Consider the following 26,853-nt stretch of genomic DNA (forward strand, 5'->3'; position numbering starts at 1 on the left):
CGAGAAAATCTTTAATGTTTTTACATCAGGTAAATTAATGTCTAATAATTGTCCGGAATTCAACTTTTTTTTAAATCTAAAAAATTGAGTACACGTGCAAAACGATGCGTCCTGTGCACATAAATGACATCTGCGACATTTTGGTGAGCAGAAACAGGTCAAATATTTTGAGCTAAAAAAAAAATCCACAAATGTAATGAAACTGACATTTACACGAAGTTGAAGAACAAATCTTATTAGACCTAGGTCTTTAACTTTGACTCGGATTCATTCAAATTGGATTTATTTATTCATAATAACACGCTAGAATTATTTAACTTGAGACAGTTTTGGTTTTGTGTCCATTATTAAAAACACCAAAGAGACCAATAACTTCTGATTTTGTTACTCATACACATACCAAAGCATACATGACTTTAAATAAAAACTGAGAAATCTGCAACTACTTTGTTTCATGTAATAATTCAATGTGTTTTTTTTAAGGAAAGCACAAAAAAGTTGATTGCTAATCCAAAAACAGAGAACTACTGTGAGTACAAGTTTCAGTCTGCAGCTACAGACACACAGCATGCTTTCAGCGAGCTGTCATGCCACAGAGTTTAGATGTCAAAGCGGCGGTTCCTGGTTTGCACAGTCTTCCTGTCGCTGAGGTACATGTTGACGTAGGAGCTTATAAGATCGTCCATCTTGTAGCCCTTTTAACAGAAGAGAGTGATGTAAAGAAAAGGAAATGTAGACAAAATATAAACCAAAACTTACAGAGTGTTTCACGTCTTACCAGTGACGTTTCACACAGGAACTTGCTGCCGTTGACTAAATTACCAATAGTCATGTGAAAGTAAGTGCTTCCACTGGACCAGTTAGCAATGCGGTTGAATGGATGAGTTGCCAGAGTTTCCTTCAAAGAAAAAAAAACATGAATAAAAGCATGAATAAAATATTGATATGAGAGAAGGGCACTGAAATTTTTATTGCTCCATAGAGTTTTAGACTTTCTTTAACCTTGGTTTTTGGATGAATGATTGTGAGTCCTTGCTTGCTGATGGCAATTCGCACAATATCTGGAAATTTTTGCTCTGATGTTTGCTGAAAAGAAAGAAAGAGAAGCAAATGAGGAAACTGTCAAGCTAGAGTCATATTGCACTATTTGCAGAAAGAGTGCTAAAGACCAGGGGCTCGACAAATAGTGACAGATATCAATAGCGATCACATAAACACGCTGCCCACGCAGCCAATCTGATAGCTGATACCAAGATAACCATCGTGTGAGCTGCACTCGCTGGAGGCCTCACCTTCACATCAAAGAAAGCACAGCCAAACGTCGGCCAACGGTGAACCGCCTTCAGGAACGCCACCTTAGCTTCATCAGCTGTCATTCCAGTTTGTTTGTTAAATGAGGCGGTAATGTTCTGAAAATGAAAGTACAGATGTATCACAGAGTGAAACAACACCTTCAAGTGACCACTGCCTCTAATGAGGTTAATGATTTTCTAGCATTAACACTGATGATTAAGAGGGGAAAAATCCAAACCTACATGACCCTGTTTGTAAAAGCGAACCCTAAACCTAATAAGTGGTCGAGCCACCCTTAGCAACAAGAACTGCAACGAAGAGTTTGCGATAACTGGCAGTGAGTCTTTTGGTTCACTCATCTTTGCAGAATTGTTGTAATTCAGCCACATTGGAGGGTTTGCAAGCATGGACCACCTTTGTTTTTTCTTAAGACACATTCAGTTTGAGTCACGAACAGATGGCTGGACATTCTTCTTCAGGATTTTTCGGTAGACGGCAGAATTCATGGATCTGTTTATCACGGCAAGTCTTCCAGGTCCCAGCCCCAGACCGTCACACTACCACGCTACACCACAGAGTATTTTCCCAAAACTCTCAGGGATCATCAAGATGTTTTCTGGCAAAACTCAGACGAGCCTTTGTGTTCCTTTTGCTCAGCAGTGGTTTTGGTCTTGGAACTCAGTCTCTTTCATATGGTGTAGTCATGAACTCTGACATTAACCGAGGCAAATGAGGCCTGCAGTTCTTTGGATGTTGCTCTGGGGTCTTTTGTGGCCTGTTGGATGAGTTGTTAATGCACTCTTGGAGTACTTTTGGTAGGCTGGTCATTCCTGTTTCAGGTTTTCTCCATGTGCGGATAACGGCTGTCATCGTGGTTGACTGGAGCCCCAAAGCCTCAGCTTTGTAACCCTTTCCAGACTGATAGATGTCAGCGACTTTGTTTCTCAGCTGTTTCGTTGGATTGTGACAGAATTTATGGATCCACGTTGTGCTGCTTTTTGAGATCTTATGTCTTATGTTTGAGATATTATGTTGCTTTTTTTCCCCTGTGTGTCTTGCTTCCAAATTTTATTGTGCAAGCAACTGTACATAGAACTTACAACTTTTATTGTCAAAGATCTTTTAGCCTGCTTCAGTTTGTCGCACAGTATCTATTTAAGTGACTAGTTGATTCAGCAGGTGTGGCATTAATAATACCTGGGTGTGTTCAGTGACACTGAACTCAGCTTTGTAAAAAAAAATGGACATATGCAAAAAAGGGATAGTGGATATACTGGACAAAGATAACATGTCTTTTGTCCTGTTTTCCTTCTCTCACCGCAACCAGCCATGGCAGATGGCCGCCCCTCCCTGAGCCTGGTTCTGCTGGAGGTTTCTTCCAGTTAAAAGGGAGTTTTTCCTTCCCACTGTCACCAGAGTACTTGCTCACAGGGGGTCATATGATTATTGCGTTTTTCTCTGTATGTATTATTGTAGGGCCTACCTTACAATATAAAGCGCCTTGAGGCTACTTTTGTTGCGATTTGGTGCTGTAAAAATAAAATTTCATTGAACTGAACAGAACGTTTAAGATGACGCTGGCTGGCAGGAGTTAAAAAGGAAGACAACAGAGATTTATTGTGGATGTAGTAAAAGAGGAAATGCAGAGGGTTAGTAAGACAGAGAAGGATGCCCTGTGATGGGGTGAGATAGAAGCAAGCCGTCCTACCTTCTTCCACTCATTTTCAGACATGGCCTTCAGCTGGTCAGTGGGCACCAGCTCCTTCAGCAACTTGGGAATCATGACTAACTGGTTCTTATCACTGTTGACCTTTATGCAGAAGAGCAGAGCTGCAATTTTGAGCATTTCCTCTTTGGTGCACACATGATAGCCTCTTAGGTATTTGGGTAACTCCTGGAAATTAGAAAGACATTTCGTTAACTTATTTTTTAACAGGTCTTGGCCAAAGTTTCACTTTTTAACCGAGTATTCAAAATGTTTTTCAGTTGCAGGCAACTGTTACTAGATTTTAATCGCCAACTCCATCTTTGTGTGAGGAGGAATTGTGTTAATGGAAACATCTCGCTTCATATCAGCTGGAAAATTGGAAAATGAGACATCATTCAAATGTACCTGAGGGAAATGGAAGATAAGATCTGCTTTTGTGTCTCTGCCAGGGATCACGTTGAACCACAACTTCCTCATGAAGAACACAGTATAGTTGACCAGCCCACCTGCGGAACACACACGAGCACAGAGGTTTGTACAGGTATACAGCAGACCATTTAAAGTCCCGCCATCATTCTAATCAGAAGATGATTTATTACCATCAATCCTTTTCACACTCTTGGACCAGTCAGTGATTTGCCTCAGACTGTCAAAGAAGTAGTCCGTCTCATTCAAACTGAGAAACTGAAACAGAAAAGAAAAAACACAACAACAGGCTGGTTTTAGTTCATCAAAGATGCCAGACCGTCTATTGTATAAATGTATAAAAATACTGAATGAACCTTGTCATTTGTTTTGACAAAAATGCTGAAGCCATCTGCTGAAGACAGTTCGAGCTTCCTGGAAATGTTCAGAAGGAGATCCTTGATCCTGGTGTTGGTGGCCACTTCAAATATCTGGAGAAGGATGAGATTAATCTCAGATAACACCAAAATGCAATCTCCACCCAGCAATGGCCTTTTCTGGTTTCATTAAAAGAGTTGGTGTTTTTACCTCATCTGTGTCATTAGGGAAGTGGATTTTGTGGCGGATCTGGGTGCTGTTTTGTTGGATGGCATCTAATTCCACATGGTGAGGTGGGAGCTTCCTGGGCTCCATCCTAGAGCAGAACAACAATTATTAGGTACCTGCCTTTTTGTTCTTTTTCCTAACAGATAAGTCCAAAGGTTCAGTGTTTCTAAAGCCACTGACTTTTCTTCTTAGTACCACCTCAATTTAGGTTAAATGCTAAATGTACCACCTGCCTAATAGTCTGTTGGTCCGTATTTTGCTGCCAAAACAGCCCTGATGCATTGAGGCCTGGACTCCACTAAACCCCTGAAGGCCTGCTGTGGTATCTGCACCAAGATGTTAGCAATAGATCCTTCAAGTCCTGTAAGCTCTGAGGTATGGTCTCTATTGCCCATTGCTCTGTGGTTAAGTTCAGATGGTCATGTGCCCATTTTTGGTGCTTTTGGCGGTGGAGAGGAGTCACCATGGCTACCCTGACTGGTCTGTGGCAGCCCCATATGCAACAAACTGTGATGTACTGTGTATTCTTACATTTTTGGCAATTTGAGCTACATTGGCTACAAGCTGGGATAGGCCAAGTGGAAGTGGATGGATGAATGGATAGATGAGCCAGCCTTCAGTTCATGCATCAGTGAGCCTTGGCCAGCCATGACCTTGTCGCTGGTTCACCACTGCTCCTTCCTTGGACTTGGACACTTTTACAGATACTGACCACTGCAGACTGGGAACACCCCCAAAATGTTCTGATCCTCATGCCTGCCCATTTTTCCTGCTTCTACATCTACTTTGAGGACAAAATGTTTACTTCCTCCGTGATATGTCCCACACAGTAACAGGTGCCACGATGAGGAGATAATCTGTGTATATAATTAATGAGCCAAAAATGTAATGTATGAGTTACTCCAGTACCAAAAACCATGTGGTCTTGGACTTCTTGGAATATGAGTGAGTATATAAGAATATGAGTAATTTAGAGATATGAGCATATATTTTAAGGAGGCTACAGACTCAAGTGTACCCCATAATTCCAGTCAGATGATCTCTTTACCACCTCACATTAGCTGTTCAGCTAATGCATTCAGGACATGCTATTTAAACTGCTTTAGCCTGTCTACAGTTACTTCTCCTTTTGCAATCCTTTTTGTAACTCACCTTCAGTGCAGCTCCTCCTTTTAATGCTTTTTCTGACCTAACCATTTATACGTATAGACGTTCACTTAGACCACACCTCACCTAATAAAGTTTGACACATGCTTGTTGGGAAGGTCACAGAACAAAGAGACAAACACTTCATCGAGCTTGTTGATATTCATCAGCCTCGAAGTCACATTCACCACACTTAACAGACCTACGTCTAACATTCAAATGATGTAAATAAAGTACTGGCTGCAACACTTTGCATTTCTCCACATTTCTGATCTAGTATCTCTGCTTTGTTGCAATAGGTGACTAAAGGGAGCCCAGTACGGGCATGATTATTCAAATTTACAACTCAAAATTTTCCTTTTTGGATTCTACTAGAGTAGCTTTACATGACTTTCATTTCCTTTACGCCGCAGTTCTTCCGATTCACTGCCCTTTGTAAATAAGACTTGCAAAGCACGTGGGCAGGTCTTCCAAATGCCTGAGATTTCAGTAACATCGTAGAAAAAAACTGTGTGAAACTGAGCATTTAGCAGTCCCCTTGCTTCCTTGTACATACCACATTATGTGAAAAAGTTTAACATGAATGTCCACCACAGCAAAATGAGACATAAGACAGGAAATTATGTAAATCATCATGGTTGTCTTTTAACTTCACTTTCTTCTTTTGTCCTAAGAAAAAGTGGAATTATTCCCCCCTTTGTTGTGACCAGTATGCTTGTGTTTGAATGATAAATGTTTTCTTTCTGTATTTTCTGATTACTAATAAAAGCTTTAATAACAAATGAGTCTCTGCAAGCCTGTTAGGATTATGGAGGAAAGCCTGGATGCAAATCAGATATATTTATAACTGAGGTCATGCAAATTCTGAATGTGGTCCTTTCACTGTGAAGATGATGCAACACATTTGTACAAAAAGGACTATGTTCATCACCGCAAGCAGGTTCTGCACAACTATGAAGCCAGTGAATCTATAAAAAGAAGTTAAATTATTTGACATTTCCTTTTCACACCTGAGGGAGGGTGATGCAACTTTCAGTCCTTTTTTACTCTTTAACCCAACTTTAAATGAGAAGCAGACTCTATCGACGCATTCTTCCTGTCGCACACTCAAAAGCTTCTCTGTGTTTATGTGTGATACATAATACAGGCCAGCGTGCGGTACAAACCTCAGAGAGCTCTGCATGCGCTGCAAACAGTCAGAGGCAAGTGGCTCTCTGCGTCGCGACTCCAGAAATCGCTGAGCATGCTTCAGAAGAGGCTGACTGGGAGGAAACAGGCCGCAGCTTAGCCACATCAGCTGCCAGCCATGCTCCATGCTGAACCTGGGTGAAGAATAGAAAGAAATAATAAAGAAAATAGAGTCAATTTGTATCCCGGTCACTCCTGCACTGAAACAAAGAAGGGTTACCTTCAAAACCTCCAATATTTTACCCTTTAAGTGTCTGAGAAGGCACATGTATATTATATTTATTTATATGTGCTCTTGTGATATTTTGAACAGTTTGTCCTGCCATGAGCATCTTATGCAACATCATGGAAAGTTGTGTGGAAATGTGTACATGTACTTTTTAACATTATAGGCTTATATACTGTTTAAATTTTCCACTTTTCACTGTTTTGCAATGATCCATGACTAACAGACCAAGAAGACTGAGAGAAAACTTAATAACCGGAGCGTGCAGAGCAGACAGGCAGGCTGTGGACAGAAACTACTCTCAGTTTATTCTTGCAACTGTGAATGTGTGATTATCTGTCAGGTGAGTTTCTGCACACAGGAAATACCACATTTACCGGTTGTTATTGTTGGTCATCTGCTTCATGATCTGGCAGTAAATCTCATCCCTCAGAGCATCGTGTTTAGTGGCGGGGCCGAAGATTTGGTCAGTGAGTTCGAGGGGATTCTGCTGCTGCTTGGTGGGGTAATCACCCATGTACTTCAGGATTGGTACACAGCAGTCAAGGATGGCTAACAATGGTGGATTTTGAACAGCTGAGGTTACAGAAATACCTATCTGTAACATCCCATTAGTCAGTATCTGTTTTCCCCCCTCTTATATTTCAAGACCTTGCAGCTGTCTCGTGGTTTCAGTTCTTCTTCTGTGTACTACTTATTACAACTCTGGTTCCCAACTTTCCTTGCTTACTAGGTTCTGGGCTTAACATAAACAAAAAGAGTTAGAAGAAATATGAATATGTCCAGAGAAAGAAGCAGGTAAATTTTATGACTTCATTTTGTTTCATGTTGAGGTGTTTAGCTAATATCTGTCCACTAAGGTTCACTGCAGGCTTTATGTGACTGAATGCAGGGCCAGATGCCACTGTGAAAACGGCAGCTGAACAGCAGAAGATGATTGCAATTGTTCTATTAGGTTAGCACCACCTAGTGTGTCTGCCTTTTAGTAGCATCGTCGTCATCAAGCGGCAACCTGTGAAACGGAAAAATGAAGCCAAAGAGGAAGTGCCAAAAAAACTGCCGTTTCGTGAGGCTGGCGAGTCGCAGTCCCCACAGACCGCTGTGTTAAAATGTCCACTTTACAGCAGAAATGAACATGTTACAGCCTGCCGCTGCTTTAGACTCTGTGGATAGTTTCACTCTTCATAACAAATCTTTATAACTCCACCTGGATACTAGAGTTAGGGGTGTGCCCACTTTGATTGACTGGTGTGCTGATGCTGATCGCTGTGTGCTAGGCCTCGCCCGTGACTGAGAAACCTTATGCTGTTAATAACTTGACATGCCCTAAAACACAACGCACTTTACACTAACTTAAATTAGAATCATGTTCTATAAAATAAGACTTAAATCTAGTGATAGAGACCATAAACACATAAGGAAAGTGTTTGCTGGGGTCATAAGTCACGTATGAAGTAAGGTCATGCGCTCATAGAGCTCTGCACAATTAGACTTGTTGCCCCCTGCTGGCCATTGCAAAGAATGCAGCTTTGTTTTCCACTTTTTAGACCCAGAGGCTTTGCCCAGCTTCTTTGTTAATGGTTTACCATGTAAAAAAAAAATTGAATTATTGCATCTTCTAGTATCCAAAGGATATCAGTGAAAGCTAGACAGGCTTTGTGGGTGAACTCTGGGTGGCCTCCAAGCTTCTTGAGTAGTGGCTGTCTCATTGGCTCTCTGGAGTGGACCCACAACCTTTCAGGAGCAGCATTCCTAGAGATCACCTGACGGTTCACATCCTTAATGGGCTGCCTGGAAAGAGGACAAGGAGTGGTGCTGTCAGTACTGTTTCACTGATCTGCTGGTGAAAAAAGCCAGCAGAAGAATGGACGAAATTTACAGATACCTGAAATACTCGACAGAGAAATCTTTCAGTGAGTAAGGAGCAATTCTCCCCACTGTGCCTGTTTCTTTCATGGTGGCCTGTATGATGTCCTTCCTCTGGTTTGGTGAGAGGTTGATGAGGTTCTGAAAAAAAAGGAAACACCCACTGCATTTAGCCTTCAAGCTAGCGAAAAGGTCTATAACTGAAAAAAATGGAGGCAGGTGCTGAACTGACAACAAGACAGTAATGAAAGTGAAAACAATGAAAAGTTATATATATATATATATCACAGCGACTCTGAGAATCAGAGGTGGATTTTTCGTGCGTGTAAACAGTCGACTGTGTGTTGTGCTCCAGCAGTTTGTCGCCTCTTACAGTACATCATCATCATCATCCCCCACTGAGTCAAGTCTCTGTGCTCAGTTCTTCATGTATGTTGTGATATCATAAAAATGTTTCATATCACTAATTTCTCAGGCTTTTTTTTTCTTTTCCAAAATTTGGTCAATTGTACGTTGATTCAAGTTTATTCTGATTTGATTGGCTGCTCCGTACCATGACCTCGTTGGTGGGTTTGCTGAGTGTTGGCAGGATTGTGATGGCATCGATGGGGACGGCCCCTGTTTGTTTCGTGCGATCGTTTTGGCCCTTAACCCAGCCGTGGTCCTGAGAGAAATCGTTGTCTTTAATGAGCATGATGAGCTCTCCTTTCTTGAAGCTGAGGAACGTGGCGTCTTCTGGAGAGGATTGAAAAACAACTGAGAAGTCAGTCAGTTAATAATCAGGAGAAATGACGTCAAAGGAAGAGGAAGTGGGGCACTGACCTTGCTTCTCGACTTCTTTCAGGGCCACGGCGTACTGCGAACGCTCCGTCAGCCCACTGACAAACATGGTAATCAGCTCGGCCATGTCCGCCGCTGAGGGGCCGCTCAGGGTGAAGTCTCCTTTCAGCGTCACCAGAGACACGGCCTGGCCAGATTTCTTAACATTCCTGAGAACCACCACCGAGCCAAAAACATGATTAAAGCATTCCTCTTTTAGCAAATTCAACAAGTTATTAAAAAAACAAATCATTTATGGAACTATTTTCTGAAAATATCCAATATTTCCTTCACGATTACAGTTGCAAAAAAAACATGTGAGATTGTTTTTAATCAATATCATTCGCGAAAAATTTCTTGCCTTATAATAAATATTCAAGACTGTGATTTAAAGCTAAAAAGACTTTAAAATAGGTCAAATGTTTTTATTAAAGATTTGTCCTTTACCTTTGAAGAAAGAAGGACAGAAGAACAAAAACAAGTCTTGTTTATCTTTTATCTTGTTCATAGTTTTTGGGAGCCAGAATTTCACAGTTAGCGCATCCGTGTTAACAAGAGTATACCTTCAGGTAATCTTGTTTCCCTCTTGGATTCTCCTGAACAAAGCCTAAACAGGTTTACCTCACGGTGTTGACAGCCATTACTTCTGGGAAGGAGAGTTCTGCCAGCCTCTTCTCTCGCTCATCCAGGAATGTGATTCCAGTCCAGTTTATGGCCACGATAAACTTGCTCTTTGGCAGTGGAGGGCCTGGAAACATCATGGAGAAACTGATCATTTCCTGTTCCTGAGAGTTTAATCTAAGCTGTTTAAGATATTAAAATAATGCAGAAAGTATGAAATATATCAGTGAAAAGCAGCAGCAGTGGCCGAGTTTAACGACAATAAGAGAACTGCAACAATGAGTCAGTTTGGTGCCATTTTAAAGCAGAAAAGCTCACAAATTTGACAATTTGCTGCTGACAATCTGAACACTTGTTAGTGTTGAGCCTCAAACAGAGCATAAAAAACCCCAAAATAAACAAGATTTAGAGGATAACAACCCCCCCCCCCCCCCCCCCCCCCCCCCAGCCTCAAGCAACAGTTCTTTTTTACAGTTTGATTTTAACTTAAAGATTTACACTTTTATGTACAAGGAACAAAGACGCCTACCTGAAAGTTTGGCAACCTCAAAGAACCTGGAGAAGAAGATGGGCCACTTCTGTCGAGTGTAATCGACTATCTCCGCCTTCAGCGAATTTGTCTTTTGTTTGGAACTCACATACGAGCCCTGTGACCGGATTACAGAGACAAAAGAAGTGATTCTACCCACAACATTTTTTTAACTCTCTATATGTTACAGCATGTGATCCAGGACGTGACTGACCTGAGCATGGGCAGTGCTGACCATCTGCACCCAGTTACTCTCTGTCTTGGTCTCCAGCAGAGAGTTACTGATGCAGTCCTGCACAACATCCTTCACGTTTTCTGGGCGGCTGTCCGATCCGTGTTGGATGTACAAATGTTTTGCAGCGAGGTCAACATAGTCGTCCTCCTGGGGAAGTGAAATGTGGGAAAAACTCATGTTAGAGGTGTACGGCAGGAATGCTTAGTTGAATCCTTGGTTACAATACAAGCAATAAGAGCGCACCTTTTGACACTGGTACTCTCCAGACTTCAAGCCATGGATGATCTGCTTGTAGATGAGGTCTGTGCTGAGCTTGTCGTCACTGCAGTTATGCCAGGGGGTGAAGATCTCTTTACGGAAGATGAGACGCCAGGGGGCGTGCTGCTCCTGGCCTCCCCTCCTCTTTGTGTCCTGCTCACACCGGGAGATGGCGTCCATCACGTGCTCCCGGCCGCTGCCCAGAGCCCACACCTTCAACACAGCTTACGTGATTAATATCTATCCATTTATTGACATACTTGTATTCATATTCAACTCGTACAATTATCAGGGAGGCATGTAACCAGTATGACCATCATTTGAAAATAACTACACTGCAAGCATCCCATCATGATTTTTTGTTTTTACTGTGTATTCTGGGTCACCTCTGTGCTTCTTTCCCTTAGAGCCTCTTTTTTTTTTGCACGTGCTTGTATTTTTGTGACTTCCTGCTCGCACTTGTGTTTGCACAATACGGAAATAATCAGAGCTTGGTTGAATTCTCCAAATCTAAAGAAAGATGCTTCTTTTATTACCTCCTTTACCAGAGCATGCTCTGGAGCATTGTTTATGAAAGGAAGGTAGATAAGACTGTTCCCCAATTCAGAGCATTTACAAACAGGAATAATATAAATCAATAAAAAGCTGTTTAAGTCACACCGTAACTCGAGTTTGACTGAGTGGAAAACAAAGAAGGTTTCAGATATTCCTTTCATGTAAAAAAAACCCAAAACAACAAATTTTAACTGGCTTTATTTACATTTTTTCTGTTTTTCTTTTGCATCTTCTCGTTCCTTTCTGCCACGGAAATCAAAGGCTTAGGTCTGAGCGTTCGGCTCTGTCAACAAGTTATTTCTGGTAATGAGCGTTTTTGCACTGCAAAGTGAAAAAAATCCTCACTCACTAACACTTTTGGGCCCTGCATCTTCACAGCTCATAGGGTGTATATTTATGAGCTGTTTATAACAAATTGAGATGAGCGGCTGATAGATGTCTATTCTGGACGCTCTGATTGCCACAGGATGCTTTCCGCATATCAGCTTCCCATTTCAGATGAAAGAATTCGGATCCGTCTGTAAACACGTACCTTTGCATACAAGGCGACGTAGATGGAAAAGCCGAAGCTGTCTTTGAGGTTGATTTTGTTGGAGATAAGCTGGCAGATCTCTTTAGACGTAGATGCTGAGTCGACGGGGAGGTTAATGGAGCGGTTGTCCATAAGCATCACAGTCACAACTATGGGCTTTTTTGTCTTGGTGGCCTGTCACGGTGCAGGAAATAAACATGTTAGTTAAGTGGAAATCACAGTTTGTGCATATTTTCTGCAACTTAAGGTAGTAGCTTACTCAACTTACACAAAAACATTTTTTCAACTCTAAAGGAATATATCTAGAAACGTGCGCTTTAATTTTTCAATGAGATTTCAGATGCCGCATAATTCCAACTGGGACCAAACCCCTGGCAGCATTTTTTGAAATTCTTTTAAAAAGATGTGAGCATGTTACAGGATGTTTGTATAGCTAGTGTCAGCTGCTAATGTAGCATTTCACCATCTCATCAAATTTCAGCACAGAATTTCTTTTCTTTTATAATGATAATGACAGAGACACAGAAGTCTGCAGTCATATGCAGTTCTCTGAAAAAGTGCAGCCCTCTAACGTGATGTTTTCTGTGTGTTTATCAGTCTTTCACGTGGTTGTGGAGTAATTTTAGCCCTTTAGCTGTTAGACAGATGGCCTCACATTTGACTTTAGAGTACTTTGGCCTAAAGAGGAGTTCACAATCAACTGAGTGACTGCAAAATGAGCCCAAACCATCAGCCATCCTCCACCGTGCTGGCAGCTAGTGTGACGTGGTGGTGCTGATGTGTTGTGATCGGTTTTCTCCAGACATGGTGCTGTGCATTTTGATGCATTCTCAATCATTCAGGTAAGTAAATCTCCAAAAGTTAACTCTGTTCATCTGGACGTAGCGTTTTATGGGAGAAACATTTCGTCACTCATCCAAGTGACTTCTTCAGTCTCAGCTGACTGCAGGTTTCCCCAATCTTATAAACAGTACATTTGCATAATGCCTGAAACCAGCCCACTGAAAGAACAATGGGCTGGGAGGTCAGTTCCTTAATCTTAATTATGCAAATTCTCATAACCATTGATCAACAACCACTGACCAAAACCCACTGATCAAAGACCACTGATCAATGGCCATGAGTACCATTCACAGAGAGTTGGAGAATGGCTGCAATCACAGCATTGTAAGATGGTGACAGGTGTACCCTTAGGCCCCTCCTCGATTCAGAGATGGTCTTTCCCTTTTCACGTAAATGGCCTCCTTGACTCCACGCTCAAACCAGCGTTCCTCCCTGTCCAGAATGTGAACATCCTCATCATTGAAAGAGTGTCCACTGGCCTGTAGGTGTAAATAGACTGCAGAGTCCTGGCCTGACGATGTAGCTCTTCTGTGTTGCACCATCCGCTTCGCCAGAGGTTGTTTGGTTTCCCCGATGTATAAATCCTGGCAATCCTCCTGGCACTTAACAGCGTACACTATGTTACTCTGTTTGTGTCAGGAGACCCGATCCTTGGGGTGGACCATCTCTGAATCGAGGAGGGGCCCTAAGGGTACATCTTTCGCCATCTTACAATGCTGTGATTGCAGCCATTCCCCAACTCTCTGTGAATGGTACTCATGGCGATTGATCAGTGGTTGTTGATCAGTGGTCATGAGAATTTGCATATTTAAGATTAAGGAACTGACCTCCCAGCCCATTGTTCCTTCAGTGGGCTGGTTTCAGTCATTATGCAAATGTACTGTTTATAAGATTGTGGAAACCTGCAGTCAACTGAGACTGAAGAAGTCACTCGGATGAGTGACGCAACATTTCTCCCACAAAACGCTACGTCCAGATGAACAGAATCAACTTTTGGAGAGGTGCTGTGCATTATTTTTCTGGGAAGGCACCCATCAGGCTAAGGTGTAGATTTAATGCATAAAGTATTGTTGTCATTTAGAGTTACTGAGCATAGATTGAAGGAATTTTGAAAATGCTGCATTTTTCATATGAAGCTGTATAAATCTCAGCACCTGCAGCTCCAGATAGGAGGGAGGCTCCTCTCGCGTGCCGTTCATCACGGTGCGCCGCAGCCTGTCAGCGCAGTAGGACGAGTAGCCGCTTGGAGCCAAGCGGATGAAACTTTGGAGGTACTGCGAAGACAAGAGTAAAAGGTAAAACATCACAGCATGGAAATGCGCACAGCTGTTACGGCTGCTGTACTCACCTTTATAAATCGCTCACTGGGAGGAAAAACGCCCAAACAAAGCGACAGCAGGACCCAGCCACGGAAGAAGCCCGTACGATTGTTGTTGTCATGAAGCTGTTTGCAGATCTGACAGTAAATCTCATCTCTGTGGCAGAAAACTGTGTATTAGCAGAAGCTCAGAAAGAGATATCAACAGCGGAGCTATGCGATTTCAAACTTCTGTAACCTGAGGTCAGGCCTGACGATGGCGTATCCGACGATGTAGTGGAGCTTTTCCAGAGAAGTCAGGGGTCTGTCCAGTGTGTCCGACTCTCCAGTCAACACTTCGGGATCCTCCTTCACAGTCTGCAGAGTGGCAGGCTTGGAAACTTCCGTCTGATCATCTGACTGTTGGAGAAAAATGTAAATGTCCATTAGCTTGGTTAAAAAGTGAACAGCAACAAAATATTCTGGCTTCTGCTTCACCTCCTCCATGATGATTGAGGTTTTTCTGAAGTTTAAACCAGATTTGGGGATTCCGTTTTCTTGAACATTTGATACTTTTCTGTTTTTGGACAGTAGGTCAGTGAATGTGGAGCCCTTTCGTCCTCGAGTGTTTGCATCCGGTACAGTGTACACCTTCTGGTTTTGAGGGGTCTGGTTGGGAACAGCAGAAGCCTTCCTGGTTCTCGTCAGGATGTCTATAAAGATGGAGCCCCTTTTGTTTTGTCCTGGTGGCTCAGGGACTGTAGAAGCTTGTGTTTCTTTTCTATTCCTCAGCACTCTCTAAATAAATGAAAAAGTAAATGTTCAAACATCTCTGGAAACTGGCCCATGATTATCAAAATGAACACTGATTAAATTTGTCAAGTCTCTCCTGCAAGATCATCCTCTAGTGCCATTTTGGACTGCGTCTTGTGCAACAGTGTCTTAGTCCAGTTGGTTCGATGGTCTTACTTGTAACGCATTCTACCTCGCAGTTGTGTCTACTCTTTGATGACGAAAGATTCATGAGAGTGTGAGTGTGGTTAAAAAGAATTTCAAGCGAATCAAGTGTTATAATGTCACATTTAGCCAAAAAGTGCTTTGAGTCAGACACACAGTGAAACTCATGGCCTTTCATTTATTCCTGCATGCACGCCAATATCCACGTGTAATAGAAGAACAAAAAGCCACAAATAACAGGCGAAAGATTAAGAAAAAGATTGTCTACAAAAATGAGTCTACAGCAGTCTTTGAAACAAACCACAGATTAGGCCGAGGAAGGTTATTGCAAAGTTTAGAAACTATAACCTCAAAAGCATGATCAGCTCTGATTTTTAATCAGCTGACTGGAACAATTAGGACACCCTGATCAGGTGATCAGAGAGGCCGGCTGCAGTTATAAGGTATCAGTAGTAGTTTTTATGTGAAAGTTTATGTGAAGAGAAAGTTACAAGAATTGAGATGGGAGAAAATTTAACTGGTGTCTAGTCATTTTGTACAACATGTGTCAACGAAGGTTTTACTTCTTTGTTTTTTTAATAAAAGAGAAAAGACTGAATGAGCTTTTAGATGTAAGACTCTGAATTCAGTTCTCAGTCAAAATAACAGCAAGACTCTTAGCAGATAATTTGATGCTGCTGGGAATGACTGACCCCAGACTGAAAACGAGAACCTCCGTTTTGCCAGGATTAAGATGGAGCAAACTTAAAGACATTCAGTTTTTTAAGGTTTTGATTCCTACCTGATCCAGGCCCACCATGTTGCTGAGACGTCTGTCCTTTCTGGACATCAGCTCCTGTGGCATAAAGCGATCCTGTGAGGAGGGTACCCTAGCCTGTTTCTTTGGCTCAGGGAGGTCTCCCATAAACCTCAGGATGATCCACCACACTGTGAGCGAAGCCTGGTGAAAGCACATAAGAGACATGATTAAACTTTATTAAAAACAGACAAACACGTGGAATTATGATGTGTGGTGAACTAAGAGAAGCACCAGAACATCATCTTCATCCTCATGGTAGAGCAGGGGCTGATGAAGCCTCTGTCGGATATGGGTGTGGGTGGCTGCACCCTGGAAGTACATGGAGGCAAACTTGGCGAAGGAGTACTCATCCAGGTCATCATAGTCTTCGTTGGGAAGATCCTCCTCCATCTGGATTTCGTCAATGTCTATCTCTTCAATTACCCGTTTCCCACCAAAATTCTGCAAACACATACAAGCACGTGTGACTCATCGACTTATATCTAAAAATCATTCAACACCTGCCAAAACATCTGGTTCCAAACCTCATATCCCATGGGTGCCTGCCCCTCCTGCCCTCCTACAGTGTTGGGCATTAAAGTAAGGAAGTCAAACATGTCATCCACCATCTCCTGGTCTGACTGCCGCTTGGCCTCCATCTCTCTCTTCTGTCTCAACACCTCCTCCAAGCGCCTCTGTTTCTCCAGAATGAGCCGCTGTTCCTCTTCTTTCTCTTTAGCAGAGAGGTACATCTGAAAGAGCAAAAACATTGCTCTAAGCAGGGGGCAACTAACCTTGTTGCAAAAATAAGTCAGACTACATAGAAGCCTATCAGGAAATGGATCAACTGCTCATCCGTAAACACTGAGGTCACAGATCAACTAAAGTTTTGGTCTGAGTCATCAGTTTAAATTGTTCCCTACTACAGCTTGATGTGCATTGTGTAAAATTCTGCCCTCACATTGAGTAAACAGATGATAAAGCAGGGTATGTGGCCACTCCTTGCTGGTGACAACAACAGACAAATTACCAAACTTCACAAAGCCATAAAGATAAATGCTTTTATGGATGGAGTAAACTAAAGCAAGGTATAAATACTTGAAATGATGCTCTAACATTATAAAATAAATGTGAAATAAAAACTAAAATAACTGATAGATAGCAGTACAGTGGAAATAAGATAAAACTAGTGGATTAGGATCAAACATCAGTGGTGGTACTTACGTCTCTCTTCATCTTTTCGAGAGCTTTTCTCGCCAGTATGCCCCTGGTGTGTGCCTGCAGCAGGATTACAGCCTTCCTCTTGCGCTTCCATTCCTTCCTGGCCAGGTGTCCTCGAACATGGGTCTGTACCACGAGGGTCGCCTGCCTTCTCTTTTTATATTGGAAGTGGAGCTGGCGAGAGCGAACCTGTGCCTGCAGCCTTGCAAAGCCCAGCTGCACCTGGAATCGGAAGATGAGCGAAGGTTTAAAGCAAGCGACGCCTCCATTTTCACTCGAGTCAATGCTGATTTTTGAAAAAGCGACTTACCACTTTGTACAGCTTCCTGCCTTTGTGTCCTCGCCAGTATTTCTGAATCACGATCGCGGCTGACCTTTTCCTCAGGAATTCTTTCCTTTAGATGGAAAGAATTCCAAATTTGAAGCAGTAATTCACATGTAAGAATACTAAATAAATAAATAAATAAAGCGTAATGCAGATTTAATCCTCCTACCTGTATTTGTAGCCTCTCAGGACTTTCTGGATCAAAAGGGCTTTCACGTTTAGTTGTTTTATTCGCTCTACTTCAAGCATTGTGTCATGATGGTCCTGAAAGAAAACCGCAGAAATTACCATTTTATTTCCTTTCCTTTTCATTTCCTTTGCTGGTTCTTGACTGCTGACGTTCAGACAGTAGTGAGATTCTTTTATGTACTTATGTATTTCTATGTTGGCAAAGCAGAGTGCTCCAGTAGATTCTGGTTCTCCTCATCTGTATTGAATTTCTGCGGCACAGTTGATAAGAACAGGCCCTTCTCTGTAAAGGCCGCTTCCTATCAGCAGTGCATGTTTTCAGATTGCCGGACGTTTAAGAAAAATGTGTAGGCAACTGTGTATGCAGGGATAAATACAGACCAACAGGAGTGACGCAGAGGTGCACTATGAGACAACCTTGAAGAACCTTGAAGGGAATGTTAGGTTTTTGGAAGTCTATGACTGCTTAGTGCACATATATTTCAGTATTTCAAACCATATACATTCAGCTAAGATTGTTCTTATAAGCTTCCAAACACAGAAATGTGAGGACACACCTTTAGGAATATCTTTGTCTTTCCAGTCTTCCAGTCACCTTCTCCGGTAAGCAGGTTTTCACAAATACTTTCACAGCATTTCTCTTCGCTTTCCTGTTAAACCAGCAGTTTTTTTTTAAAAAAAAGACAACAACGTTAATAACATTATATGGACGACTTTCATTTGGATTTATGCTTACATATGAGTTGGTCATAGAAAGAATTTTGCTGATCAAAAAAACAGATTTTGTCAAAAACAACTCACGGTTTTTGGATCACAGATGGAAGTCCTCAGGAGGACACGATATCGAGTTAGAAACTCATCAAATGTGTAGCGTACAGGATACCCAGCTTTCCGGATCCTGATGGTCTCCATCATACCGGAGTAACGGAGCTGCCGCATGCACAGCTCTCTGTCAAACAGCTGAGACAAAGAGGTACTAAATGAGATTTATTTGAAGCAATTTCTTCTTCTTTTTTTCAGTTTTCAAGCATGTTTTATTCTGTTTGAGAGGACCAAGACTGTCCCCTCACCATGGGCTTCTTGAAGTCATTGGGTTTGATGCAGCGGATGAAATATGGCTGGCATGCAGTCAACGTTTTCATCAGGGAATCCAGGGACTGGCGGAACTGACCGCTCAGTGTTGGCACACGCTTCTTGCCATCTGGTACTTGTTGCTAATACAAATAAAGTGCAAATATGTGTAAATAATTCTATACAGTGATGGTGATGAGAATGGTCGAGTGATAAAAGGCTGCACTAACCCGGGTGTTTCCCTTGGCTGATGTTATGGTCATTTTGGAGTTGGCAATCTTGATGCTACCGGAGGTGGATTTGAGGTCTTTACAAAACACCTGTTTCAGGAGTTTGTTGGTGGACTTTTCCAACATCTTAATGAGGTCTGAGCTCAGGGTGTCACGGTTTTTTTCAAGAAAACCTTAAAGAAAAACAAAACATTGAGAACATCAGAGGAAAATTACCAAAAGAGCAACAGGTTGGCTTTAAATGACTTAAGTGTACCTTGTGAGTCATAGAAGACCTTTCCAGCAAAATGCTCGATTCCAAACTGTGTTTCATAGTTGTTCTTTGGGGGAAGATAGATGCCACCTTTCTCGTGATACTGGTTCATCTTTTGGAGCAGGGTGGCATCTGTGGCCTGAAAATTAAATTACACTTTTAAAACCCTTCCTTGCTTTGGTCCGTTAGAGAATTTAAAGTACGACGAGGACAAAGACCTTGGGGAAATTGCTCTCCTCGTCAATAAGCGACAGCAAGTTCATGGATTTGCTGGCCAGTACGTCCAGGGTTCGCTGGTTATCTTGGTAGTCAATGTGCTTCCAAACAATGTTTTCACGGGCGTACTCATCCTGCTCAAGCTTGAAGACGTGCTTGACGAAGAACTGCTGCAGCTGCTCATTGGCGAAGTTGATGCACAGCTGCTCAAAGCTGCAGAAAAAGGAGAAACAAAGACAGAGGCTTAGTAAGAGCTTAGTAAGAGTACCCACACAGACCTTGCCTGAGAACGGAGGACACCAACCTGTTTTTACTAAAGTTCTCAAAGCCAAAGATGTCCAGAAGGCCGATGGATTGTTTGGCCTCGTTCTCCTCATCAGGCGGCTTGTAAATGGCACTGTTAATTTTCTCCACAATCCAAATGAAAAGTCTTCCGTATATACCCTGGAGCAAATACACAGACACCAGCAATAAAGCTTTTTTTAACGTGGTCAGTATACTGATAGCTAATCTGTAATAAGTGTACCTGTCTGAATTTAATCTTCTTTTAACTGGCAAATTCTGCATTTTGTAGCTTAAAATAGTTGTGGTTTGCATAAAATTACACTTTAGAGAAACTCCAAAATCTAATTGAGTTGGAGGGGTTTGTGTGTCCCAGGGATCCCAATGGCAAATTTATCCTTTGTGAGGGACCAGACAAAGAGTGGTTCAAAAGATCCCTGTCAGTGAAAAATCTAGAGACCAGTTCAACCTCCCCAGCATAGGGTTACTGAGTCTCCGCCCAGGAGCCAGGCCTGGGGAGGGTACTGCAGGGTCAGCGCCTGGTGGCCAGGCCTTCGCCCATGGTGCCTAGCCAAGCACAGCCCAGAAAAGGGACATGGCCTCACCCTACTGTAGGCCCACCACCCACAGGTGGCACCGTAGGGGTTGGTGCAATGTGTGCTGGGTGGTGGCCAAGGGCAGAGACCCTGGCCGATCAATCTTTGGCTACAGAGACTAGTGACTGGGACATGGAACATCACCTCTCTGGCGGGAAAGGAGCCTGAGCTAGTGCGTGAAGTTGAGAGGTACCAACTAGATATGGTCAGTCTCCTGGACAGGGGCTGGAATCTGTCTCAGAATGGAATTTCTGTGGTGAGAGGTGGTGGGCTGGGGTGGGTATTTTAGTATCCCCTCGGCTTGTTGCCTGTACTTTAGAGTTTTCCTGGTGGACAAGATGGTTTATTCCCTGCACCTTTAGCTCATCGTCTGGGCTTATTCGCCAAATGGCAGTTCAGAGTCCCTGGCCTTCTTGGAGTTGTTGGGTGGTGTGCTTGAGAGTGCTCTACCTGGGGACTCTGTGGACCTACTAGGAAACTTCAACACTTATGTGGGCAATGATGGTGAGACCTGGATGAGCGTAACTGGGAGGAACGGCCTGCCAGATCTGAATGGAAGCAGTGTTATTTTACTGGATTTCTTATTATAACAACACAATGTTCAAACATAAGGGCGTCCATAAGTGCATGTGGCACCAGGACACCTTAGGCCACAGGTCGATGATCGATTTTGTAATTGTATCATCAGCTCTGCGACCATATTTTCTGAACAGTTGGGTGAAGAGAGGGGCTGAGCTGTCAACTGATCACTACCTGGTGGTGAGTTGGGTCAGGTGGTGGGAGATAATGCTGGACAGACCTGGCACTAAATGTATAGTGAGGGTGTGCTTGGAATGCCTGGCAGAGGTCCTGGTCTGCAAAATCTTCAACTCCCACCTCTGGCAGAGCTTCTACAGCATTTCAAGGGAAACTGGGGACATTGAGTCAGAATAGAGTATATTCAGCACCTTCATTGCTGAAGCTGCTGGCACTGAGCTGTGGCCACAAGGTGGTTGGAGCTTGTGGTGGTGGTGGTAACCCCCGAACCAGATTTTGGACACTGGAGGTGAAGGGAACCATCAGGCTAAAGAAGAAGGAGTTCTATCAGGCTTTGTTAGCCTGTGGGACTTTGGAGGCAGCGATACGTACTGACAGGCCAAGCGGAAAGCTGACGCTTCAGGAGTATGGGGTGCCTGGCCAGTTGCAACAAGCCATTCGATCCTTATACAACCATTACAAGAGCTTGGTCCGCATCATCGGCAATAAGTTGGACTCAGTCCCGGTGGGTGTTGGACTCCACCAGGGCTGTCCTTTGTCACTGATTCAGTTGGCTTTTCAGGTGGTGGCCTCCAGCTCGTGCTGGAGCAGTTCACAGCCAAGTGTGAAGCAGAGGGAATGAGAATCTCCGAGTCTGAGGCCATGGTCCTCACCTTGGAAAAGGGTAGAGTACCAACTCTGGGTCAGGGACGAGTTACTGTCCCAATTGGAGGAGTTTAAGTATCTTAAGCTCTTGTTCACGAGTGATGGGAAAGAGGAGTGGGAAATCGCTGGACTGATTGGTGCTGCAGCTGCAGTGATGCTGCCACTGTACTGGTCTGTCTTGGTGAAGAAAGAGCTGAGTGTAAAAGTGAAGCTCTCGATTTACCGATCAATCTACATCCCTACCCTCACCTATGGTCACAAGCTTTGGTTAGTGACTGAAAGAATGAGATCACAGATTAAAAAGTGGTTGCTCCTCCACATCAAAATGAGCCGATTGAGGTGGTTCAGGCATCTCACAAGGATGCCTCGTAGGCACCTCCTAGGTGAGGTGTTTCAGGCATGACCCATCGGGAGGAGGCCCTAGGTCAGATCCCGGACATGCTGGAGAGATTATATCTCTCAGTGGATAGGGAGAGTGAGGTCTGGCATTCTCAGCTTAAGGTGCCCCCGCGAGCTGGCCCAGATAAGCAGAAGAAAATGGAGTGGTGGATGGATAAAATTACAATCTACACAGGAAAGTAGTATCTGATTACCTACTTTAAACCATCTAGGCCTATCTTCCTGACTGCTAAAATGAGCTGCAACGTCACACATTAGTTTACTTTGACAAATGCGTCCCTGCCGTCCATGGCTTGAGCAGAGGTCAGAGATTTGGTCACGTGTTCTCTGGCAGTCTGGAAGGAGCGCTGAGTCAGACCTTTCCCCAGTGCTTTGGGATCCACCTGAGGTAACAAGGTAGCACAATCAGACAAGATGATCTCTTAACTCTTGTTGTATCTTCAGAGAAAACTGCACATGCCTCCAAGAGCTCGCTCGCCATTTTGAAATTGGTCGACGTGTGGACGTTGCAGGCTTCCAGATTATCTACGATGGTGGCTGGAATTCCACAGGAAATGAATGTCAGTTACTTGAATGATTGCACCTGTTTCAAAATAATCTTCATTTTTAATCAATGCTTTACCCTCAAAGTCCACATTGCCCAAGTGAAGAATGGCTGCGAGCAGTTTGGAAATTTCCCATAAGTCATTTTCTGTGAATGTGAGAATCTTCAGAGCTGACTGGAAGTGAGCGTACTCCTTCACATCGTCACGGCCCTCACAGCTGGTGCAGTTACCCTGGTGTGGTCACATGAGTTAAAACTGAATAAGCAGTGAGTTATCAGATCAAACATCCAGGGCACCAGTAATTGTTTCTGTTCAGTTTTGCTATTGAAACTATGACAAATCCCATGAAACTGATATACTGATATTATGGTTACAGAAACCATGCCTATAAAGATTTTTATTTGGTGAAATTAAAAATTAATTTGGTTGATTTTCTCCACCTGCTCCATTTTATTTATTATTTTCAGAAAACATAAATAAATCCAATCTTTAATCTAAACATCACAGTACCATGGTCAGATACTTGTACTCAGCGGCGTTTCCAAGGGAAAGAATCTTCTTCTTTTCTGCCGACATGCCCATCAGCATGTAGTAAAAGACGTGGTAGTTTCTTTCGTCTGGTGCCTGCACATTGATGCATGTGTTCTTTACTACAGGAAAGTTTGGCTTTGACACAATGCTGTTTCCGAAAAGTTCAGCAGACTGATATTCCCACCTGACGGCACACCCTGGACTTCTCCAGCAGGTACTGCTCAATGCGGGCACCTTCAATAGCCCCACCCTTGGTGAAGTTGATGTCGATGTACTTCCCAAATCGACTGGAGTTGTCATTTCGAATGGTTTTGGCGTTACCGAAGGCTGAGAGGATAAGCTACAGTTAATAAAAGGCAAGTCAAATGACAAAAAGGTGCTGGATAAGACAGCGTACCCTCTAAGATGGGATTTGCTTCTAGGACCTGCTGCTCAATCCAGGAGCGCTGACCGCTCACTGCAGCCAGAAACTGCAGCATCAGCTTGGTGCTCTCGGTTTTCCCAGCTCCCGACTCTCCGCTGATAAAAGACACGAGGGGGGTGTAGATGTGATGGATTTCCTGAATATTTTCATAAAAATCTCAAAAGGATTTGGCTCAAAATTAAACTTTAATACATTGTTAAACCAGTTCTGCTTGGATCAGTTCAGATCTTCTCTATTACTCAAGCAGCAAACTCAGGAATAAAATAACAAGGCATTCTAATAAGGAAGCGCATTTCATCTCCAGAAAGACCAGGACACTTAATGAGTCCTGGTCTTTCCTGTTAGAGTGTACTTAAAGGATCTTTTTCATTTAGTCACCCAGACTGAATAACAAAGATTTCTGAACTGAAACTTTAGAGAAACTCCAAAACCGAATGCTGGTTTTGGTTATTTCCATTATAATAATAGAAACTGGGCCCTTTTTTTGCTGTTTTAGTCTTATGTATATGATGTATTAACGCAGCAGTGTCTTTTTTCTTTACATATAGTGTTTCATTTTTTTAAATCCCTAAAGCTTCCAACATCGGGAAATATTTTCTTGTTAGATAAATTAGACAAGGATCATGAAAAGTCGGCTGAGTATAAAGGTAACAAATGGCACCCAGTATGTTCACTAATTAATATTCAATTAGGTGACAAATGTAAAGTCTGGAGAGACTGAGGACAAATTTTTAACTGTTTCTAGGTTGTAGTTTCTATTAACTGTAACAAGGTAACTGCCTGAAAGAACGCAAATTGTAGGTTATGTCCAAATATTAGTGAATATTTTTACCTTACCTTTAACCTTAGTGGTGATAATGGTGTTACCTTGTTAATACTTCACATTTATTACTTATTGGGCACTTAGGCGCTCCTGTAAAGATAGCTCTCTCTTTTTCCCATAAACAAAAGCTCCAATTAATCATTTTACGCAGTCCAGCAATCATTTGTTATCGTTTAAAACAGACTTGATAGTAAAAAAAAGAAAAAAGAATGATGTGCAATAAGATGTAATAAATGTATATAATATTTGGAGTACTTAAAATTTCAGCACTAACATGATTTTTAAAGGATTTTATACCATCTCAAACAGATGCTCACTAAAGAAATTGTCAGAATTTAGCCCAGCTAGCTCACGCATGCACCACCTCCATAAAGATTGCAGTCTTAAATAATCTGAATATGTGACACAAACCTTTTCACCTTTAGCGCCTTTATCAAATACTTAGAGGTATTAATGTGAACAACACACAGATAAACACAGAAATATGTGCGGGGGCAACATTTCATAATTCCAATGAATTTAAATGCTGAGATGTTTCAATGATCAAAAGAGAAAATGTGGTGGACCTACTGGTGACCATATCCATATATTTGGTCATCTTCTGAAATTAGAGGAATTTTTTTCTTTTCTTTTGGGGGGGGGGGGGGGGGGGGGGGGTTTAAGGTACTTAAACAGGTATTCTACCACACTGTCATAGAAGAATATCAGAGGGCATTGATGGAAAAACTAAAGAACAGAATTAAATTTAAACCCTTCTCCTGACATATAAACACCCCATCATATCTTAAAGACCACAAAGTACCATATCACCCCAACAGAGAACGGTGCTCTCAGACTGCAGGCTTACTGAGACATTTAAAGTGTAGTCTCTGTTTTTTCCCTGTTTCCCTATAATTTTATATTCCTTGTTCCTATTAAGAAATTTCTACGCTGTATTTGGGATGATTTCACTTAAGCCAAATGGTCTTAAATAACATCCATCAAAACGTAATATAATTTAAATCTAGATGTACACATAGTATAAACCAGTTTTATATGTTTAAACAATCTTTTTATGTGAAGTGTATGTATCTATGTATGATCACAATCTAATAATAAAATTCCAATCAAATGCTTTGATAAAGAATAAACATATTAAAGGGAATACTCTGATTTAAAGTCATCCACTTTACCTTCTCATGCGTTTTTCCATTGCTGCTGCTGTATCATTTTTTCCTAGTCTCTACATTTATTCATTATAATTCATATAGATGCAGCTTAAAATGGGGGGAAAACCAAGAGTCTGAACTGCATCTGTGACTGTATGAGTGGTAAAACTGATATAAAAACCCAACCTGATGACACAGCACTGGTTCTTTCGGTTGCGGCGCATGTTGAAAAAGCAGCTGTCTGCGATGGAGAAGACATGAGGCGGCAGTTCACCCAGCCGCCGGTCTGTGTACATGTGCACATGCTCAATAGTGTAGATGGGCAGCAGCTGGTAAGGGTTCACTGCGACCAGAATGGAGCCCGTGTATGTCTTTAAAACAAAGAGCAGCGAGTAAACACGTCGTTATCATGGTGGAAACTCAGCATGTGATACATAACTCTCACAGATTAGTCACAGTAAAAAAAAGCAGAGATAAATGCTTAATGATTGCTCGATAAAATAACTGAGAAGTATAAGATAGAGGATATTACACTCAGTATAATTTGCCCCCAGCCTTTCACAGCAGTGTTTTTACACCACAAAAAAGGTCCAATTCATAATTAAACACACGCTCTGTTGAGTTTTGGCGTTGTGACTCATAAACACTGGGTTACTCTCTTTAAACAGAGGCTCATTGGTCTCTATGGAGACAAACAACACAGTGATAAACTGCAGGGCAAAGTCTGAGCCTGAAAGCTGTTCGCATCGAGTAAGCATTTCCATGGATGGTTATGGATGTCATAAAACTAGGCGGCTCTGCAGTGAATCCAGGAAACATAAACTTACATAGATGATTCCTTCCTTGTGTCGTACCAGGAGGTTCCTGAGCAGTCCGGCCTCGTTCAGGTCACCCAGCCTGATCATATCGTCCACGCCCTTCACAGAGGTCGGATGCATGGGCCGGATGCTTTTCTCATTTGTCTTCTTGAGCTTGTGTTCCTGTGTGTTTGTTATTAAAGATCTCAAATTATACAGAAGGCAAATACAGCTCTTTTAAAGGCAGATTTCACACTAATGTAAAGAATCTGGCAGGAGCGCAGAGTATCGGTCGGGTTTTTGTACCTTTCCTTCGTCATCGAGCAGCTGAATCTGCCCGGTGTCTGTGACCTTAACCTCCGCCCCAATCGGCACCCCGGTGCCCGTGTCCACCCATACAAAATCTCCCTGTTTGGGTGAATTGGGAGTTATAATGAATAAAAAAGGCCTTGTAATGATTTAGGATCATGAATCTTAATTATAGAAACAGAGAACTCATTCCTACCTTGCTCAGGTGCATCATCGCTGAAATGTGAATTA

At 42.5% G+C, this 26,853-nt stretch overlaps 1 protein-coding gene across 1 annotated transcript; it reads right to left on the reverse strand.

Annotated features, from left to right (window-relative positions):
• Window positions 1-26,853, reverse strand: myo7ba (myosin VIIBa). The gene is made up of 47 exons (XM_006790420.3): window positions 26,819-26,853; window positions 26,620-26,721; window positions 26,344-26,496; window positions 25,703-25,887; window positions 23,519-23,640; window positions 23,306-23,448; window positions 23,101-23,214; window positions 22,668-22,821; window positions 22,506-22,582; window positions 22,309-22,428; window positions 19,672-19,811; window positions 19,370-19,580; window positions 19,155-19,290; window positions 18,899-19,071; window positions 18,668-18,811; window positions 18,399-18,557; window positions 18,155-18,247; window positions 17,578-17,672; window positions 17,394-17,478; window positions 17,087-17,305; window positions 16,408-16,614; window positions 16,115-16,324; window positions 15,866-16,024; window positions 14,626-14,925; window positions 14,387-14,547; window positions 14,179-14,305; window positions 13,985-14,104; window positions 11,988-12,161; window positions 10,886-11,113; window positions 10,622-10,789; window positions 10,408-10,525; window positions 9,879-10,005; window positions 9,261-9,427; window positions 8,992-9,173; window positions 8,458-8,579; window positions 8,209-8,363; window positions 6,950-7,103; window positions 6,325-6,480; window positions 3,995-4,100; window positions 3,784-3,897; window positions 3,601-3,685; window positions 3,407-3,507; window positions 3,002-3,187; window positions 1,293-1,409; window positions 1,003-1,086; window positions 779-898; window positions 1-695 (listed from the first exon to the last, which is right to left on the reverse strand). The coding sequence occupies exons 1-47, from the start codon at window positions 26,834-26,836 to the stop codon at window positions 600-602; spliced, it is 6,687 nt and encodes a 2,228-aa protein (XP_006790483.2). The 5' UTR covers window positions 26,837-26,853; the 3' UTR covers window positions 1-599.

This window comes from Neolamprologus brichardi, chromosome 23, assembly GCF_056152115.1.
Source record: "Neolamprologus brichardi isolate AB-2024 chromosome 23, ASM5615211v1, whole genome shotgun sequence".
In the NCBI taxonomy this organism is placed as follows: Eukaryota; Metazoa; Chordata; class Actinopteri; order Cichliformes; family Cichlidae; genus Neolamprologus; species Neolamprologus brichardi.

Bases quoted from the DNA above. Each gene is read 5' to 3' on its own strand.
- myo7ba (XM_006790420.3), bottom strand. The intron at 25,888-26,343 runs GTAAGTTTATGT...TTTGTTTTAAAG, and splicing joins ACAAGGAAGGAATCATCTAT to ACATACACGGGCTCCATTCT. The intron at 14,926-15,865 runs GTAGGAATCAAA...TCATTTATTTAG, and splicing joins ACATGGTGGGCCTGGATCAG to AGAGTGCTGAGGAATAGAAA.